Source organism: Capsicum annuum, chromosome 6 (assembly GCF_002878395.1).
Source record: "Capsicum annuum cultivar UCD-10X-F1 chromosome 6, UCD10Xv1.1, whole genome shotgun sequence".
Taxonomy (NCBI): Eukaryota; Viridiplantae; Streptophyta; class Magnoliopsida; order Solanales; family Solanaceae; genus Capsicum; species Capsicum annuum.
Window position 1 is genome coordinate 227,366,348 of NC_061116.1, and position 18,087 is coordinate 227,384,434.

An 18,087-nucleotide genomic window follows, 5' to 3' on the forward strand; every position below is an offset into this window, starting at 1 on the left:
ACATTATCAGTCAACTTGACCTGCTATTGCAGGTTATTCAATTATTTACATAATTTTTTTTTTTTTTTTTAAATTAAGTAACCTTCAAATCAAGTTTATCTGATAGTGTAGAATATTTTGTAGACGTGCACAAAACTTAAAGAAATAACATCAAAAAATTGGACAACTAATGAATGGTACCTCTGTCTCTTGCTTCACTATAAAACGTTTCCACCATTGAACCTTTTTCTTTCACTCATTTCTTAATTAAATCAGCTACATTATATCACATTCTCCATTGCGAAGCTCGCTATGGCGGCTGCTTTGAGATCATCATGTTTCTGTTTTGTTCCATTGCTTATTGTTTTGATACTATTCATCAATACGTCTGCCGATAACAGGTAATTAAGTCTGTCTTCAGTAGCTAATTTCACTGCAATGTGAAAGTATATTTTTCTACAATGTGATGAAACTCCTCATTTGAACTCAAATGTAAAATTAATTTTCGCATTTAAGCCTGGAATTGCGCCATTCTTAGCACTTTTGATTATGTTATATTTTGATTGCTTTTCGTTAAATTTTGGCATTTTCAACTCTAGATTTGATGGAATTTGCGCCATTGTTACGATCACTGATTCTGTTTTTTTGGCGTAGTTTGACTATGGAATTTAAATAGTCCTGGAATGTTCTTCATTCTTATCGACTCTGTTTCTGCTACTTTTTAACATCCTTTTTTATTTAAAATTTTCATTGTCAGTATTGAAGAAGCAAAGCAGTTTCAGGGGTTAAGGAATTCGACTATGATGAACAGGTTAACTTCAATTTGATTTCCCGCATTATCACTGTCATTTTTGCGCATAATTGAGTCGGAGAAGATTTCGATTGATTGGTTCTGCAAATATCTTTTTAATCTCTATGACTGCGATCACATTTTCCTTTTAAATTCTACCTGATTTAAATATTGCAGGTTCAGTCGGAACGATGAACCCACGCATGAACATGCAGTAGATGATCCAGCTGCCATTTCTTCCATGGTGAATATGTGAGTTTTTTTAGATATGAACTAACAAACTTAATGCTTACCATCGTTCTTTCCGCTTCACACAAAAATGCTTTACTGGCATTTAATTAATGAAAAAATATTCCTCATATCACAACGACCACCTCCTCCTTTCATCATTCATGTGTATTCAGTAAATGATACACTCCATTAATAGGCTTATTTAATTATTTACAATTAAAGGGTGTCGAATATTTACTGCATTCATCACTTCACTACTCTTTTGTAGAACCATTTTAGGAAAAATAATTCCAACTACCTTGAATAGAGATACAAAAAGCGCCCCCACACCCAGTGACGGTGCTAGTCTTTCAATTGAACATGCTTCGATGGAAAATCATATTATGCAAATAAATGTATTATTCTTTTTGCACACATATATATGTATAGTTGGTGAAGTTTATAAATATAATATCATACTAAATGGAAATCTAAATTTGACATGTTAAACTCTACAACTACTTCTTTTTTGTTTAATTATAATATTTTCATCCACCAAATTCGAATTCGTACTACATAAGATATATTGAAGGGGCTAAGTGAATAAAGGAGTTGTCTTTTTATTGGGGGAAGAGGAAGAAGAGAGGAATGGAAGGTTGGAAATTGAACTCTTACTGACAAATGAAAGCTTACTCAATCAATTAAGCTATTAAGTTTTCTAATAAAAAAGTTTCAATCATTACTCCTTCATAAAAAAGTATATTTTCCAAAGAGTATCCATAATTGTAGAATCTCATTAGGAAAGATCGACTTTTACTAATAATGGCAAATGTGGTTCAAAATTAGTTTGATTATTTGATATTTGTAATCTATTAATTCAATTAATTTGAATTCGCACTATGTAAAATCTATTAAAACAGAAAAAATCGCTCTATATCAAATTTTTTTTTCAGTTAATAAAGCTATCCAGAATTTCTGACAAGTAAAAAAACACTCACAGGATGTACATCACCCACAAAATTAACAGCAATGCCATAGTTATCTTTAATAGCCCCACCTACCAAACCGTTCCCATACAATTCCCTGTGCTTCCATCCGTTCTTCTGTGATTCCATTTCAGAATTCATCAACTGCTGACACTCAAAAGAAGTTACTGATTTATCATGAGACTGCCTATCAGGCATATTATATTGCACATGCAATGCCACATAGCCAAGAATTATTTAACTTAATATTATTATTAAAGAAACTCACCGTCACTAAAGAAAGTGGTGCAACGGATGAGATTAATCCTTCCTTATTAGTGTTCTTGGTTTAGAATCCTGCTTACGGAACTTTTTTGGGTAGGACCGCTTCCGGTGGACTCTACTGTTAAGCTCTAATGCATGTATCGAACACCGGATATAAATTGAAAAAAATCGACTCACTAATCCTGTAAATTTATCTCTTTGAATAATGTGTTGTAAAATCGACTATAGACACTGTTGAATTCCTGATTGACTCTTTAGGGATGGGATGATGTTTTTATATCGTGTTAGACAATCTTTGTGTCATGAGCTATTATTTAGAGTTAAATTAGGTATAATATCTATTTCTTTAATCCATACTAATTTTTGATTTACTTCGTGTTGATCCCCATTCATATTATATATCCACTATCCAGTTGGAAGGCTGAGTCTTAAAGGGTATAATTCTTTTATCAGACAGCCAATCTGGTATAATGATGTTGTCAGCATTGGTCCAAAACTCCCTAGTACTTTTTTGGATTAATGTTAATTATCATGATTAGAAAGGCCATGTTAGATAAGTTATAAGTTGCATTCCCTTCCCCTAACTTAATCCACTTGTTCTTCACATGTCCCTGTTGGGAGATTTGCTCATCACAAGCACATTAGATACTATCTCGAGTCTTCTTCATTCATGTATGTCCAAATTTTTTGTAGAGGCTCAAGGTGCACATTATAATGTATGTTCTATTTTGGGTTTGCTTTATCCATCCATAGTCATGTTACTATTCCTCATTATAATTTTGTAGAGAGTTTAGGTTTTAGATATTTATGCTACTATATCGGACTGAAACGGCGCGACCAAGTCATTTTTGGGTCAAATTAGTGGGTGTTAACCCATGGTTCTCGGGGTGTACCCGGGGCTCGGACGTATTTTGGGCCAAAAATTGACCGAGCCCCCAGACAGACTGAGAGTGGGGGAGGGTGGACTGGCGGGGTCAGCGGGTCTGTTAAGATGACTCAGAGTGGGGGAGGGTGGATTGGCGGGTCAGCGGGTCTGTTAAGATGATCAAACAGATAAAACGACACAAATGAGCCGTTTCAGGCCTATATACAATAATTAGTTATAACACTCACCATCTATAACGGCCAAGTTTTTCTTGGAATCAATATTTTTCATGTTATGTTATATAATATGTTCTTCGTAACCTTATTCTTGCTATAGCAACTCAAAAGTAGAGAGAGATTTGACTATTAGTCAATTCCAATTTATACGCAAAATATTTCCTTCTAATTGTTTATGAAATACAAAATCTCTTGGAAACATATATATTCGCAAGAGGAGCCACGTAGAGTGATCTTTGACAATGAACTTGGCTAATTCACATCCCCACTTATTGTAGGCCACATAAAATTTCTGATCACACTGTCTTTGTCTCCTGTCCCAGCCTGGCAGATGGTCTAATAAGTTAGTTCAATAGTAAGAAAGAGATTAGATCTTGGCTCAATTCCAGCAAAATCAGAAAGAAATGCAAGCAGCTGGCTGTACTGACAAAGCCCATCACCATATATTAAATGACTTTAGGCTAATCAATAAATAATCTCTCCTACCGACACATCGTGCATTTATCTGCCCACCTTTGCATGTGCATTTAGTCTAGATTTTCTTTATTTTTATTACATGGAATGATGGAAATAAGTACTATATTTCCGTATGGACCGTATTTCTTTTTATATTTTCAGATTACATTCATATATTAACTTTCCCATAAAAGACATTTTTGAGTGGGTCAACTTACTCCCCTCAAAGTAGTCACATGTAAACCTTAGCTTTGTTTCAACTGAGTACATAATTTGGAATTAGAATTTAATGAATCAAAATATCTTGCACCAAATCAATTGTTACATTGCCCGGTAAATATTGATCGACAAAATTGAACAATTGAAATTAAAGGAATTAATTTGAATGAGACCTGAAGCATCGGAGAGAAGTTTTATACTAGTTACATTTCATTTTAGTTAGTCTTTGATGACTTGACAGTTAGACACCTTTCTTAAAAGATTATATGATCTAAATTTTTACTACTATTACTTTATATAGTTACTTCATGATGAGAACATTATAGGAAGAAAATTAAAATAATAAATGGAGGGATTACACAGGAGCATTAGAAATAGCACAGAGAGGAGGAAACTGGGCTACTTCTCATGTATGACGGGAAATCCTATTGATGATTGTTGGCGATGCGATCGCAAATGGCAACGTAATCGCAGACGCTTAGCCGACTGTTCAATTGGCTTTGGACGCAATGCCATTGGTGGCCGAGATGGCAGGTATGTTTAGAGCGGGTTCAACCGGAATATATAGCTTTCATATCTATAGAAAGACTCAAAATCCTGAACCCATCTCTGTACACAGGTTTTATGTTGTGACCGACGCAGGTGACGACGACCCTGTAAATCCCCGACCTGGAACACTTCGTCATGCTGTAATTCAAGATGAACCATTGTGGATAGTGTTTAAACGTAGCATGCTCATCACCCTTAAGCAAGAATTGATCATGAACAGTTTCAAGACAATTGATGCTCGTGGTGTGAACGTGCATATCGCGTATGGGGCTTGTATTACTATCCAGTTTGTTACTAATATCATCATTCATGGTCTTCATATTCATGATTGTAAACCAACTGGTAATGCCATGGTTCGAAGCTCACCATCACATTATGGTTGGAGGACTATGGCTGATGGTGACGCCATTTCCATTTTTGGTTCGAGCCATATTTGGGTCGATCACAACTCTCTCTCTAATTGTGCTGATGGTCTTGTTGATGCTATCATGGGTTCAACTGCAATTACCATCTCAAACAATTACTTCACCCATCACAATGAGGTCAGTTTTCAACTAAGCCTTCTAGTGTGTCACTTTTAGTTCAAACAATAATAATTCATAACCCAACTTATGTGCAGGTGATTTTATTGGGGCACAGTGACTCCTATGTCAGAGATAAGGTTATGCAGGTAACTATAGCTTTCAACCATTTTGGGGAGGGTCTCATCCAGAGAATGCCAAGGTATCAATGTGAAAATATTAAGTCTTTTTTCAATTCTTCTAATTTAGTAAAAAATGGACTGATCTCGAGTCTTTGCCATAATATTCGACTGAGATGTGCAATATAACTACTGTTGTTGTTATATGGACTTTGTCATGTTGTCTTGGACTAACAATCAGCATAATTAATACGCAGATGTAGGCATGGTTATTTCCATGTGGTGAACAATGACTACACACACTGGGAGATGTATGCCATTGGTGGTAGTGCTGATCCTACAATTAACAGCCAGGGCAACAGATACCTTGCACCAGTGAATCCTTTTGCCAAAGAGGTAAGTCAAAAACTTGGTACAACCAAATAACTCGGACTAATTTTTTCGGAGAAAAGACTCGGGGCATAGTACTCTGAGTGGACTTCTAACAAGAAGGTCCTAACTAAATCTTTACTAAATTATTGATCTTTATGGAATTGGGGTAAGTAGGTGACGAAAAGAGTGGAACCATGGGAAGGATCATGGAGGCACTGGAACTGGAGATCAGAGGGAGACCTTATGTTGAATGGAGCATATTTTACAGCATCTGGGCGTGCTGCTCCAGCCAGCTATGCAAGAGCCTCGAGCTTAGCTGCTAAATCATCTTCCATGGTGGGAACTATTACCTCGAGCGCCGGTGCACTTTATTGACACTTCGGTTACCAATGTTGGTGTCGAGCACATCGACACATCTAGTGACCTCAAACATAACATCAGAACACCTTTACCTGTCCATTGAATTCAGCAGTCTAGCCAATTCTCTCTGATCATCTTTCTTTTCTTAGTTTGTGTCTGCCCCGAGTCATATCTTGAGCAGGGGTGGACACATAATATTAAGGATGGGTTCAATTTAACCCACCCTTTTAAGCTTAAAACCTTAATATATATGTGAGAAATCCTAAAATGTTGTATAAATATAAATTCTGAACTCATATTTCAAAGAGCGCACAATCTTGAATCCACTTCTGCTCTTGAACATAAGGTCCTAGGAAACTACATTTATTTGGAACCTGTTTGTCCATTACACTTGTCTTAAAAGTACCCCGTGCTCAACTTCACCAACTCTACTGGAAATATAATTCTAGTGTCACCGGAGAAGTTTCTGAGATGTTATCTTCTTTTTCATGTCCATATCCTATATACCAATTCATCACTATAAGAATCTTGTTCACCAGAATTATATTTCAGAGTGGGGATCCAAATATGCATATATTTTCCCCTCCTCTCCATATGGTCAATTTAGATGTGCATGGAATCTGAAAGATTGTGAAAATAAAGGACAAAAAGATATGAAATTTAAATTTTTAGGTTGCTTTCTTGTTATAGATGTTCAGCTTCAAGAGTATTGTTGTAATTGTTATCCTTATAATATATATGTAATTACTGTGAATTCTGCTTCAAATTTATATATGTCAGTGTCCTCTTTCCCTCCTATTTTCTGCACATTTATTGATTAGGATGGTAATTACAATCTTTCGATTCACTGTCCTTGTTTAAGCTGCTGGATTTCGTATGTCAACCTTGTTGAGGAGAGTTGGCATCTCACTATGAGTTGAAGAGAAAGGAATGAATAAGCCATAGTGAAGTTTCTTGGTAACATGAGGTATCAATAGGTACTATCTAAGCTGAAACAAGAATCAATCGTGCCAGGTTTGAAGGGACGTCGATGAATTTGTGGCCTAAATTGCCCTCCGTTACATCTCTGTTCTCGCAGATAATATCTAGAGACACTAACAATGGTCGACGAGAGTCATGAACATACTTATCTAAAGACACTAACAATGGTTGACAAGTCATGAACATACTTATCTAAAGACACTAACAATGGTCGACGAGAGTCATGAACATACTGTTCGACTACGAAGAGCTCGTCTCTCCTGTACTGATAGAGTAAAATCAGTAAAAAGATTTTACTCTATCAAGCCAGATAAGTGTAATATGAAAAGAGTACTACGCTGCGACAATAATCGGCCAAATGCCGCTGATAGCATACAAGTTCTTTGCCCGAAAGACACTAACAATGGTCAACGAGAGTCATGAACATATTATTCGACTACGAAGAGCTCGTCTCTCCTGTGCTGATAGAGTAAAATCAGTAAAAAGATTTTACTCTATCAAGCCAGATAAGTGTAATATGAAAAGAGTACTACGCTGCGACAATAAGACAAATGCCGCTGATAGCATACAAGTTCTTTGCCCGGTCAATGTATACAACACATTCAGATTACAAAAAGGAAAGGGCAGCCTGGTACACTAAGCTCCCGCTATGTGCGGGGTCCGGGAAGGGCCGGACCACAAGGGTCTAAGGTATGCAACCTTAGACTGCATTTCTGGTAGAGGCTGCTACCAGAGCTCGAGTCCGTGACCTTGAGGTCACGTGGCAACAACTTTATCGGTTACAACAAGGCTCCCCTTCAACACTTTCAGATTACAACTTACATATACATCTACATTAGACAGTAGCCTTGACTAACAATTACGAACCCCTTAAACATTTAGTTTGCATGAGTCAGGCTACAGAGAATTCTAGTTTACAGATACTCTGTTACTATTCGTAAAATAAAAGATGACAGCAACTACTCACTTGTTTGAGATTCATTTCTCTTTTGCTGGACTATCTAACTGCTTGCGCAACTGGAGGGGACGCAACAGCAGCTGTTTTACGCACGTGTTTCTTTGCGGGTTGCATGCCGTCTGATTTTGCTACATTCGGCCTCACTTTTACTCCTCGTATCAACTGTTATCCACATTTCAATAATTTTAACTCAAATTACAAAGAAAATTACAAGCTTAAAAGTGATAACGAAACTAAAGCAATATAACACGAATACGGACTTACATATTTTCCACACTTTATGTCAGCGTATATTACGATGAAATCACCTTCTTGAAGTCCATTAGCTAGAACAAAATCACCTTCAAGAATCGGGAAAAAAAGCACTCAAACTTGCTTAGTATGTCATAATGAATTATGCAAAGCAAGAGCCGGGTTAATCGTGTCCACACCTGTGTTCTCAAGAAGGTACATCCTGCTTTTGTTATTTGGCCAATACCTGAAAACAAAATGCGAAAACCAATAATTGTAAAAGCAAGATGACTATAAATAGATGATAAACAATTGAATCGAACAATGTAACAAAAATTAGCTTGATCATGGAAGATTATTTTGAGTCGGCGTACCTATATTTCATGTTCCAAACACGAGAAGTTCCAATGTCTTCCATGGCAATGGAAATTCCATCTCTTGATTCAAGTTGTGGGAGATGAGTTTCTGCTTCTTTCTACTTATAAACAAAATTTTCAATAATCCACTAAATCATACTCGAATTACAAAATGAGAATAGATAACAATTTATGACGACGTTAAGTACCTTTGGCAACACAATTCTTCCTAGACTACCAACATCACTTTGCTTCAGTACTTTTTGCAGGAGAAATTTCAGATTCTTCTCTGTTCTGCTGCAAGCCTATTGAAGAATGTACAAATGACATTTGAAGAACATACACACAAATTTAAAGCAACTATACAGGGGCAGATCAAATGTATCGGTACTGGGTAACCTGGTACTTCAAGCATAAATTTATGTGTGAAAAATCATTAAAATAGCAATAAATACTAGATATGAACCCATAACATTATAAGTATTAACGGAACAATCTTTATAAATATTAGACGATTGATTACAATAACCATTCGGAAAAGAATTTGATATACACGACATGTGAAGAGTGGGCCTCGCTTCTTACATGGGATCATATTTCGACAATATATTCCGTGCTTACCTATATCCTATTGCTCTTCTAGTAGGTGACGTCTCTTGCGCTGATTTTTGTAAAGAACTGTTACCTATAATGGTGAATTTTCTCTTCAATCAATGTCGTAAAGAACTTTTACATGTTGTAGAAGGTAACGTGCTTTAATTATAGATGATGATTAATTCAATTTTTATGTACTACTGTTAGTTATATTTTGAGTTACGGGCAAAAACACTGAACTATATGCGAGTTCAACACCAAACTATCAACTATTCGGTCTTCCTACCTGAACTATCATCATCATTTATCGTTGAGTAAAGCATCTAGTATCCCCTGAATTATTATCAAATTTGCTGCGACAGACTCCAACTTCACGGGGTCATATTACCCCCGAACTTAATTTTAGCTTATTTGTCATCATTTTTAGCTGACGTGACACCTTTTGACGTGAGTTCCATTTTATGTAATAAAGGTGTCACATCAGCACAAAAGAGTGACAAAAATACCCTAAAATTGAGTTCGGGGGTAATAGGACCCCTGTGATGTTTGGAGTGTCGTAACAACTCTGGCCATACTACGTACTGGATGCTTTATCTCTTTATCGTTTAAATATTTAAATACAGTTCGGAGTTGATTATGCCAACTATAGCCTGGACAATTGGTGACAGTTCAGATAGGAAAACGGAACAATCGATAGTTGGGATTAAAACTCAGAAAAGTGATAGTTCAGGCGTGGTTTTGATCATCATTTCTTACATTTTAGATGACTCATCATATAAAGTTGAACTCGAAAACGATTTGGGGCCGGGAAATACAGAAACTAACCTGTTTTTTGTCTGTCGACCCATGCTTCTGTGAAGCTCGCCTCTCCATTGGAAGTGATTGTGGAGCATCAGCCTGTGGAACCATCACAATTGGTGTAGCAGCAGCAGCAGCAGCAGCAGAAGGCCAGTATACCCAATTTCCTGGATTGTTAGGTTGAGACATTGCACAACTATTAATCTGTCCACCCATCATTACACTTTGCTCATTACTAATCTGTCTTTGATTCTGAGTCTGATGGCGAAAATGGTGCGACGGTACTCTTCTCTGCCTAGCCATTCTGTTCTTCCTAGCCTCTTTAGTAGCACAAGAACCAAACCTTGCCAATCTCTCACCATGCCCATCGAAAAGCTGGTACGTATATTGAGTAGTGAATAATGCTCGAGATTGATCAGTTACATCGGTAGCATCAACATTAGTATTATCATTATCAGGAAACTGATTGTACTGACAAGCGGTCGCCATCGTAAATTGAGACGAAGACCAGGATTGACAAGTGTCCATGGGTTGATATTCTGTTGAAGCTGGTGAACTTGAACTTACACTCGTTGTATGATTAAAAGGCGGCGCGAATAAAGGATCACCAATAATGTACCCTTGCATCGGCTCGGCTAAAGGGGCGTTGTAAGCCGGATTTGCCATCCATTGAGGAGGATAAAAACACGTATTTGGATCAATATTACAATGGGCGGTGTTCTGAAGGGTCATTTGATTAATGGCTTGTGCTTCTGTCATTTGTTTCTTTTGCAACCTGTGCTGTTCAACCCAATCAAGGATGAGCCTCAACAGCTGTTTTTTCCCTTCTTTAGTACTTCCCAATCGCCTCGAAGCGCTTTCAATCGTTGAACGTTTGAGCTTAATACTCCTCATGTCTTCAGCAGAAATGTAGTCTTTGTTTTGCTTTAGCCACTCCAAGAACATCAGTGCTAGCTCACTATCCCCTTGAAAAATAGATACCTTTTGATCATCCCCTCCTCCTTTCTGTTGTTGATTCTCCTGTGAACTTTCACCACTGAAGAAAGAGATGGGGTCAAGAAATTCATGATCCCCATCTACTAAATCCATGTATCCAAGATTTTCCATCACATGTACACATTCTTGGTTGCCAATTGTGTCCATTTTCGTGTCGAAATCTTTTCCAGTATCACATTTTGGAACTGCCCATGAAGATGGATCAGATTCCGTAGGAAGGGAATTGGAAGTTGAGGATGAAGAGGACATGCATGGAAAATCTTGAAGAGAAGTAAAATCAGTTGGAAAATTTCCATTGAGCCAAATATCTGTATCATCCATAGGATCAAAATCAGTAGGATGTTGCTGCTGACTTTGAATATGATCATCATCCAGTGATGGCACCATATTAATATTCTCAAATCCATGCACATCTTGTTTATTACAACCATAATAAAGCTCACTGAACTCTCTTTTCATTCTTGATTTATGAGTTGACAACTTGTTACTAGCAAGCATCAGTTTGCATGTACCTGACTAAGGAAGCAAGTTAAGTTAAAAAGGAGAAAAGGGGTCCTCCTTATTAGCTCTTCAAGTGGATCTGCAACATAAATAATCTCAAGTATTGGAATTTATCTATATCTACATATATAATACATATATATAAAAATTTAAAAAAAAATAAAAAATTTACAAAATACTAGTATAGCACCAAATCTCTAAAGAAAACGACTGCTTGGTTTTGTAACTATTAGCAATAAGTAGAATATAATTAATTCCGAATCAAACAAAACTCAAAAGTAGCACTATAATTTTCAATAGCTATAAGACTTTTCACATTTCATGCAAGGAATTTTCAAACAACAAATAAGTGATGGACTATGTATACTTCTCATTTAGAAAACAAAAGCACTATGAAACTTCAACAACTCAAAACAAAAACTATTAGCAGTTCTGAGAAGTTGAAATTCAATACTCTTGTGCAGTTATGAACATTTTTTTTTTTTTGAAAGAGATAAAAGAGATCACAATATATATAGCGGTTTTACTAACAAAGAGAGAGGAGAACAGGAAAACCACCAAATGGAAAACTTGGTGCTGGTAGTTTTCTCCACTAAGCAAGGCCATATGCAGTGCAAACCTGAATGGTGCAGTCCAGCGGTGGACACTTTGTACTGCTAAATAAATAAAATTTATAACTAAATAATAAAACTCATCGTTACAAATTAGCAAAAACTAGAGATGAATTATCTGAAAAATATGTTAGTTATGGACCTTATAGTCTTAACAATAAGTAACTTAGCGATAAATTAGTGTCTAAATTTCTAACTTATCCAATTTTTATAGTGTTTATTTTAAAATAAAATACGAAAATAGTTTACATATTCTTTCATTGATGACACAAGCAGCTGAATTCTCTTTCATGAACATGGCTAAACATGAAATATTGGGCACTCTAGGAAATTTTTGTAATGAGAAAATTTTATTTTTATATTAACTTAACCTTACCAATAAAAGAAAATAATCATCTTTACTCATCTACTCCCGCGTTCTTAAATACTCCGTTCATCCCTTTTTAAATTATTCTCTTTTTATTTTTAGAGTTAAACGATATAAATTTTAATAATATTTTAAAATATATTTTTAATTAAATTTAAAAAAATTATAATTTATATTACTTTTATATAATTTTTTAATATCTAAATTTTAATTTAATAAAATTAAATTAATTTAATATAATTTAGCTTTGAAACTTAGTTAAATTAACTTATTAAAAATGAGAGAAGCAATTAAGAAAAACGAAGAAAATAATTATCATCATTTATATTTACATTTTTATTTTATTATATTAATATTTATTCATATTTATAACTAAAAATAAAAAAGGTTGAAAAAAATAATTATACATGAATTTTATAAAATGATAAGTATTAAGTAGAAACAAGGGAGTAACATTATTAATGATTTTAAAATTTTAAATTTAACTAATATTACTTTATATTATTATTTAGTACTACTTCTTTCATTCACTTTTATTTGTTTATGATTTCAAAAATATCTTTTCATTTTCTCCATTCACTTTTTTACTTGTCTTTCATTTCAAAAATAATTTTTTATATTTTACTTATTATTTTTAATGTATCAAAAAAAATATTTAATATTTTTAATTTTAATTTTAATATTAATTACTTATTCTTTAAAATATTTTTAAATTATAGCACTACATTAATTAATAAAACTATATTGAAATAATCATATTAATTATTTTTTAGTAACTACGTTAAGAATAAGTATGACAAACAGAAATGAGGAATGAACATGGACACCACCGTCAAAGGATGTGATACAGTGGATAAGGTTGCTCCTTCCTTAATCAGAGGTCTTGAGTTCGAATCCTTGATATGAAAAAATCCTTGATACAGAATATTGTCTTCAAGTAAACTTTATCTGAAATAAATTTAAATTAATCAGATTTCAATATAAATATCGATATCGGATCGGATGAGGAAGAAACAAAGAGAGAAATGAAGTTGGACAACAAGGGAAGGGACAATGTATGTATGTTTTTAGTATCAAGAAAAGAAGTGCACCGTTTAATGCACGAATGGAGACAAAGTCCTATGATCACAGCAAAGAGAAATGAGCTGCTTCTTTCTATTCTCTTTTCACATTACAATTTCTCAGTCGGTCCAATCTTCTTGCTGCTATTTTTATTTTTAGAAAGAGAATTGAGCTGCCTGTTTCATCAATGGACAATTCTATACATCAGAAATATACTTACATTACATTACTCTTTTCTCTTTTTATTAATGGACCGCTGTATTCCACCATTGACATCACTTCACGTATAACGCATAATCCGGGAATCAACTTTTGTAACCATCCGCCCCAAGTTTTCCTCTCCCTGGTTTTCTTTCGGACACTCGGAGTAATTGGTGAAGTTATTGTATATAACTTGAAATTAACGAGTTTAAATCGTGAAAATAATCTCTTATAAAAATATAAAATAACATCATGTATATTAACATTTTTGTTTTGATTATTTTTGAAGTTAGCGTATAACGACATTTTTGTTTTGATTATTTTTGAAGTTAGCGTATAACGACAGTTTTAGTGCATCGGTGGTGATTTCTTCTTTATCTCTTGTTTCTCTTATTTTTTTTTTATTAAGATTTTAAAGAAATATAACCGCTAATATTAATTAGTAGCATCTGTTTTTCTCTCTTTCAAAGTTTTTTCTGTCTTTACTTTGGTTCAAAACTTAAGTCTCTATCCGACAATTTTACAAGTTGGTGCCAAGTTTGGTACTTTTTTTGTCTTCTGAAAACATATACTAGTTCTTTTCCCACACTTAACTTCTTTTGGCTGTTTCAATTTTCCACTTCCATTCTCTACTACTGTCTTGGTAGAGGTGATGATGGATGTTATTTGCCATACTTCACTTGTTTGGTTGATGGGAAAGTTTATGTTATTTTAATTAGTTTAGAAGTGTACTTGCAAGTTGCAACCCCATATTTTTTTTTTTTTTTTTTTGTGTGTGTGTGTTAAATCAAGATTCTATAAGAGTCACTTTCTTCAGATTTGGTACTGTAGTTTTTTCTTTTTTTAATGTATATATAAATTTCCAAACTTCAGATGTTTTATGTTGCAAAATCCACTTGAAGAGAATTAAGAAGATTTTGGCTTGCTTCATTAATCAGGTACATTGCTCATCTTTTTCTCTAAATTCCTGTTCACTTGTTGAATTTTTTGCTCTAGCTTCGAAAATAACGAAAGCCCTGAAAACAAAGCTAGGATTTTTTTATGTTCAAAATTGGTACTATTACTTTTTGCAACTGAGTTTTGAATAATCTTATTCTTATATATATGCAGCCAGGTAGAAACAAGTTGCCTAGTCAAAATCAAGAAAACAAATAATGGACAGGAAGTTACATGAGCTTCATGGGAATACTAATAATCAAGATGAGAATATTAATATGGTGCAATCAGCGGATGATGATATACAAATGTTGCAGCAGCAGCCTACTGATTTTGACCCAATGGAGGATACTGATATTTGGCTGAATGAAAATTTCTCAACTGATTTTACTTCTCTTCAAGATTTTCCATGCATGTCGTCATCATCATCAACTTCTTATTCCCCTCCTACTGAATTATCCGATCCTTCTTCTGGGGTTGTACTAAAATCTGATGCTGAACAAGATTTCGACAAGAAAATCGATACAATTGGTGACCAAGAATGTCTAAATGTGATGGAGAATCTTGAATACATGGATTTAATTGATGTCAATGAATTTCTTGACCCTATGATATCTTTTCTCCATTCTGAGAATCAGAATCCCCAAGAGCAACAACAACAAGAACTAGTAGTAAAAGAAAAAGGGAAAGTGCCATTAGAAGATGATCAGCAAGTGTCTATTTTTCAAGGGGATAGTGAACTTGCACTCATGTTTTTCGAATGGCTAAAGCACAACAAAGATTACATATCTGCTGAAGACATGAGGAGTATTAAGCTCAAACGTTCAACGATTGAAAGCGCTTCGAGGCGATTGGGAAGTAACAAAGAAGGGAAAAAACAGCTGTTGAGGCTCATCCTTGATTGGGTTGAACAGCACAGATTGCAAAAGAAACAAATGACAGAAGCACAAGCCATTAACCAACAGTGTCTTCAAAACTGTGCCCCTTGTAACTTTGATCCGAATGCGTGCTTTTACCCCCCTCAATGGATGGCAAATCCGGCGTATAACGCCCCTTTTCCCGAGCCAATGCAAGGGTACATTGGTGATGCTTATTGTAATGGATCTTATTTTGCGACGCCTTTAAATCATACAGTGAATGGGGGTGTAAGTTCGCCACTTTCAGCTGAATATCAACCCATGGACACTTCTCAGTCCTGGTCTCCATCGCAATTTACTATGGCGACCGCTTCTCAGTACAATCAGTTTCCTGAGAATGATGGAACTAATAATGTTGCTATGGCTGATCAGTCCCAATCTTTATTGAGTACTCAATATGATCCGTACCAAATTTTCGATGGGAATGGTGAGGCATTGCCAAGGTTGGGCTCTTGTGCTACTAGAGAGGCTAGGAAGAACAGAATGGCTAGGCAGAGGCGGGTACGGCCGCACCATTATCGTCACCAAAATCGGAATCAAAGACAAATTAGTAATGAGAAAAGTGTAATGATGGGTGGTGAGATTAATAATTGTGCAATGACTCAAGCTAACAATCCAGGAAATTGGGTATGTTGGCCTTCTCCACCAATGGTGATGGTTCCACAACCACTTCCTTTGGAGAGGCCGGCTGTGCAAACCCCACAGAGCCATCAGAAGAATGGTTCGGCAGACAAAAAACAGGTTGGTTTCTTAGTTCCGGCACATAATCCTTTACTGAGTTTAAACTTTCGTACGCTAACAGTAATGATCAAGTCATCTGACATATGATATATAACTACAAGCCATCTAACTTTAGAAAACGAGGCATGTTAATTCGTACATATTCTTTTCGAAATTAATGTAAGAAAGAATCCCCTGGTAGAAGAGAAATAGGATATAGGTGAACTCGAGGAAATAGTAATGCGGAAAAATTGTCCGTTGTAAGACGCTCTTGGCTTTCCCTTCACACTCATATCGTGAATATGAGTTAAATCCTTTTACAAATGGCTAATCCTATAGTTTGTTAAGTATATACAAGATTTAATGATCAAAAATACATTTCAACCATCGGTTGTTCCCTTTTCCTACCTGAATTCAGGTAGGAAGAGGGAACAACTGATAATTTGATGTGTGCTTTGATAAATAGTAGGAAACTCGCACACCTGATTGTTTAGGTATGAAATTCGAAAAATTTCACAACATATATATACACACACAACATATATACATACATAATCGTTATAAATAGTGTGAATGTTCTTTAAATTTCGTTATGATGTTCTTCAACAGGCTATTAAAACGGAGAAGAATCTCAAGTTTCTCCTGCAAAAAGTGCTGAAACAAAGTGATGTTAACAATCTAGGTAGAATTGTGTTGCCGAAGGTACTTCAATTTTACATCCTCATAAATGGTGATCCATACCCATTTGCTAATTGAAGTGTGATTATGTGGATTATTGAAATTTTTTTGTTTATAAGCAGAGAGAAGCAGAACGTCATCTCCCACATCTTGAAACAAGAGATGGAATTTCAATCGCCATGGAAGACATTGGAACTTCTCGTGTTTGGAACATGAAATATCGGTACTTGACCCCAAAATAATCATCCATTGTCATGCTATTTACAGTTACATTGCTCGATTCAATTGTTTTTTTTTGGTTCAATTTTAACTCTCGTGTTTTCTGTTTCTCAGATTTTGGCCAAATAACAAAAGCAGGATGTACCTTCTTGAAAACACAGGTGTGGATACAATCGATCCCGCTCTTGCTTTGCTTTGCATAATTCATTGTAACGTGCAGCAAGTAATTTTTGATTGATCGTCTTCTTTTACTAAAGGTGATTTTGTTAAAGCTAATGGACTTCAAGAAGGCGATTTCATTGTAATATACGCTGACATGAAGTGTGGCAAATATGTGAGTCAATACTTAGCATTATTGTACTTTAGTTTTGCTATCACTATAAGCATGTAATAGTTTCGTCATTTGTTTATATCATCAGTTGATACGAGGAGTAAAAGTGAGGCCGAATGGACCAAAGTTGGAGGGCAAAAAACAAGCAAAGAAAAATCTTCGTAAGTTGTCATCTGCAGCTGCTATTAGCTCATCTCCAGTTGCTCAAGCAGTGAGATAAATAAAATTAATCAATCTCAACAAGTTTCCTAATTAGTAACTGAGTATGAACTTTGTAAACTAGATTTCTCTGTATAGACGTTGGATTTGTGTCCAAGTGCTGTAGGACATGTTTAAATGTCTACTATAGATAAATATGTAAGATGTAATCGGCGCTGACGCTTTGTGCATTAGGCTGTCTTTTTTCCTTTGTAATCGGAGCATGCTGTATGTATGTTTTTCAAGTTTGGACAATGTAACGACTATCAATTATAATCTAGTTCGAGTTATATATGTATCGACAGCGCAAAGAATTTTTATACTATCAGCGCCAATTTGGCCGATTTCTATCGCAAGGTATAAACATTGACAGTGCAAATTAAAGAGTTGCTACTTTATTTTCCAGATTATCATATGAAACTTGATGTACATCTATGACTAGGTGACATTGCATTTGCTCGAATTTCTCTTCTTTTTTTTTTTTTCATCCGATGTCCGGTATCCGC

General features: G+C 35.2%; 3 protein-coding genes across 8 annotated transcripts; 2 read left to right on the plus strand and 1 right to left on the minus strand.

Annotated features, from left to right (window-relative positions):
• Positions 1-160: 160 nt before the first annotated feature.
• On the plus strand, positions 161-6,724 carry LOC107875326 (probable pectate lyase 8). Of its 3 annotated transcripts, none has more exons than XM_016722002.2 (8): positions 161-380; positions 737-790; positions 947-1,021; positions 4,369-4,539; positions 4,625-5,096; positions 5,174-5,277; positions 5,452-5,590; positions 5,741-6,724. In XM_016722002.2, the coding sequence occupies exons 1-8, from the start codon at positions 292-294 to the stop codon at positions 5,939-5,941; spliced, it is 1,305 nt and encodes a 434-aa protein (XP_016577488.2). In that variant the 5' UTR covers positions 161-291; the 3' UTR covers positions 5,942-6,724. The 3 variants fall into 3 exon arrangements, with proteins under 3 accessions (XP_016577488.2, XP_016577489.2, XP_016577490.2); XM_016722003.2 differs by having other exon boundaries at positions 223-380; positions 953-1,021; XM_016722004.2 differs by lacking the exon at positions 737-790 and having other exon boundaries at positions 232-380.
• Positions 3,565-12,136, minus strand: LOC107875325 (B3 domain-containing transcription factor ABI3). 3 transcript variants are annotated; one of them, XM_047414275.1, is made up of 8 exons: positions 11,900-12,136; positions 9,872-11,356; positions 8,662-8,757; positions 8,471-8,571; positions 8,297-8,343; positions 8,130-8,206; positions 7,875-8,027; positions 3,565-3,654 (listed from the first exon to the last, which is right to left on the minus strand). In XM_047414275.1, the coding sequence occupies exons 1-7, from the start codon at positions 11,945-11,947 to the stop codon at positions 7,905-7,907; spliced, it is 1,977 nt and encodes a 658-aa protein (XP_047270231.1). In that variant the 5' UTR covers positions 11,948-12,136; the 3' UTR covers positions 3,565-3,654; positions 7,875-7,904. The 3 variants fall into 3 exon arrangements, with proteins under 3 accessions (XP_047270231.1, XP_016577486.1, XP_016577487.1); XM_016722000.2 differs by lacking the exon at positions 3,565-3,654 and having other exon boundaries at positions 7,743-8,027; XM_016722001.2 differs by lacking the exon at positions 3,565-3,654 and having other exon boundaries at positions 7,743-8,027; positions 9,872-11,352; positions 11,900-11,956.
• A 1,934-nt stretch (positions 12,137-14,070) lies between these two features.
• On the plus strand, positions 14,071-17,876 carry LOC107875324 (B3 domain-containing transcription factor ABI3). 2 transcript variants are annotated; one of them, XM_016721995.2, is made up of 7 exons: positions 14,071-14,520; positions 14,693-16,176; positions 16,765-16,857; positions 16,953-17,056; positions 17,167-17,213; positions 17,310-17,386; positions 17,472-17,876. In XM_016721995.2, the coding sequence occupies exons 2-7, from the start codon at positions 14,737-14,739 to the stop codon at positions 17,601-17,603; spliced, it is 1,893 nt and encodes a 630-aa protein (XP_016577481.1). In that variant the 5' UTR covers positions 14,071-14,520; positions 14,693-14,736; the 3' UTR covers positions 17,604-17,876. The 2 variants fall into 2 exon arrangements, with proteins under 2 accessions (XP_016577481.1, XP_016577482.1); XM_016721996.2 differs by having other exon boundaries at positions 14,072-14,520; positions 16,956-17,056.
• The last annotated feature ends 211 nt before the right edge of the window (positions 17,877-18,087 follow it).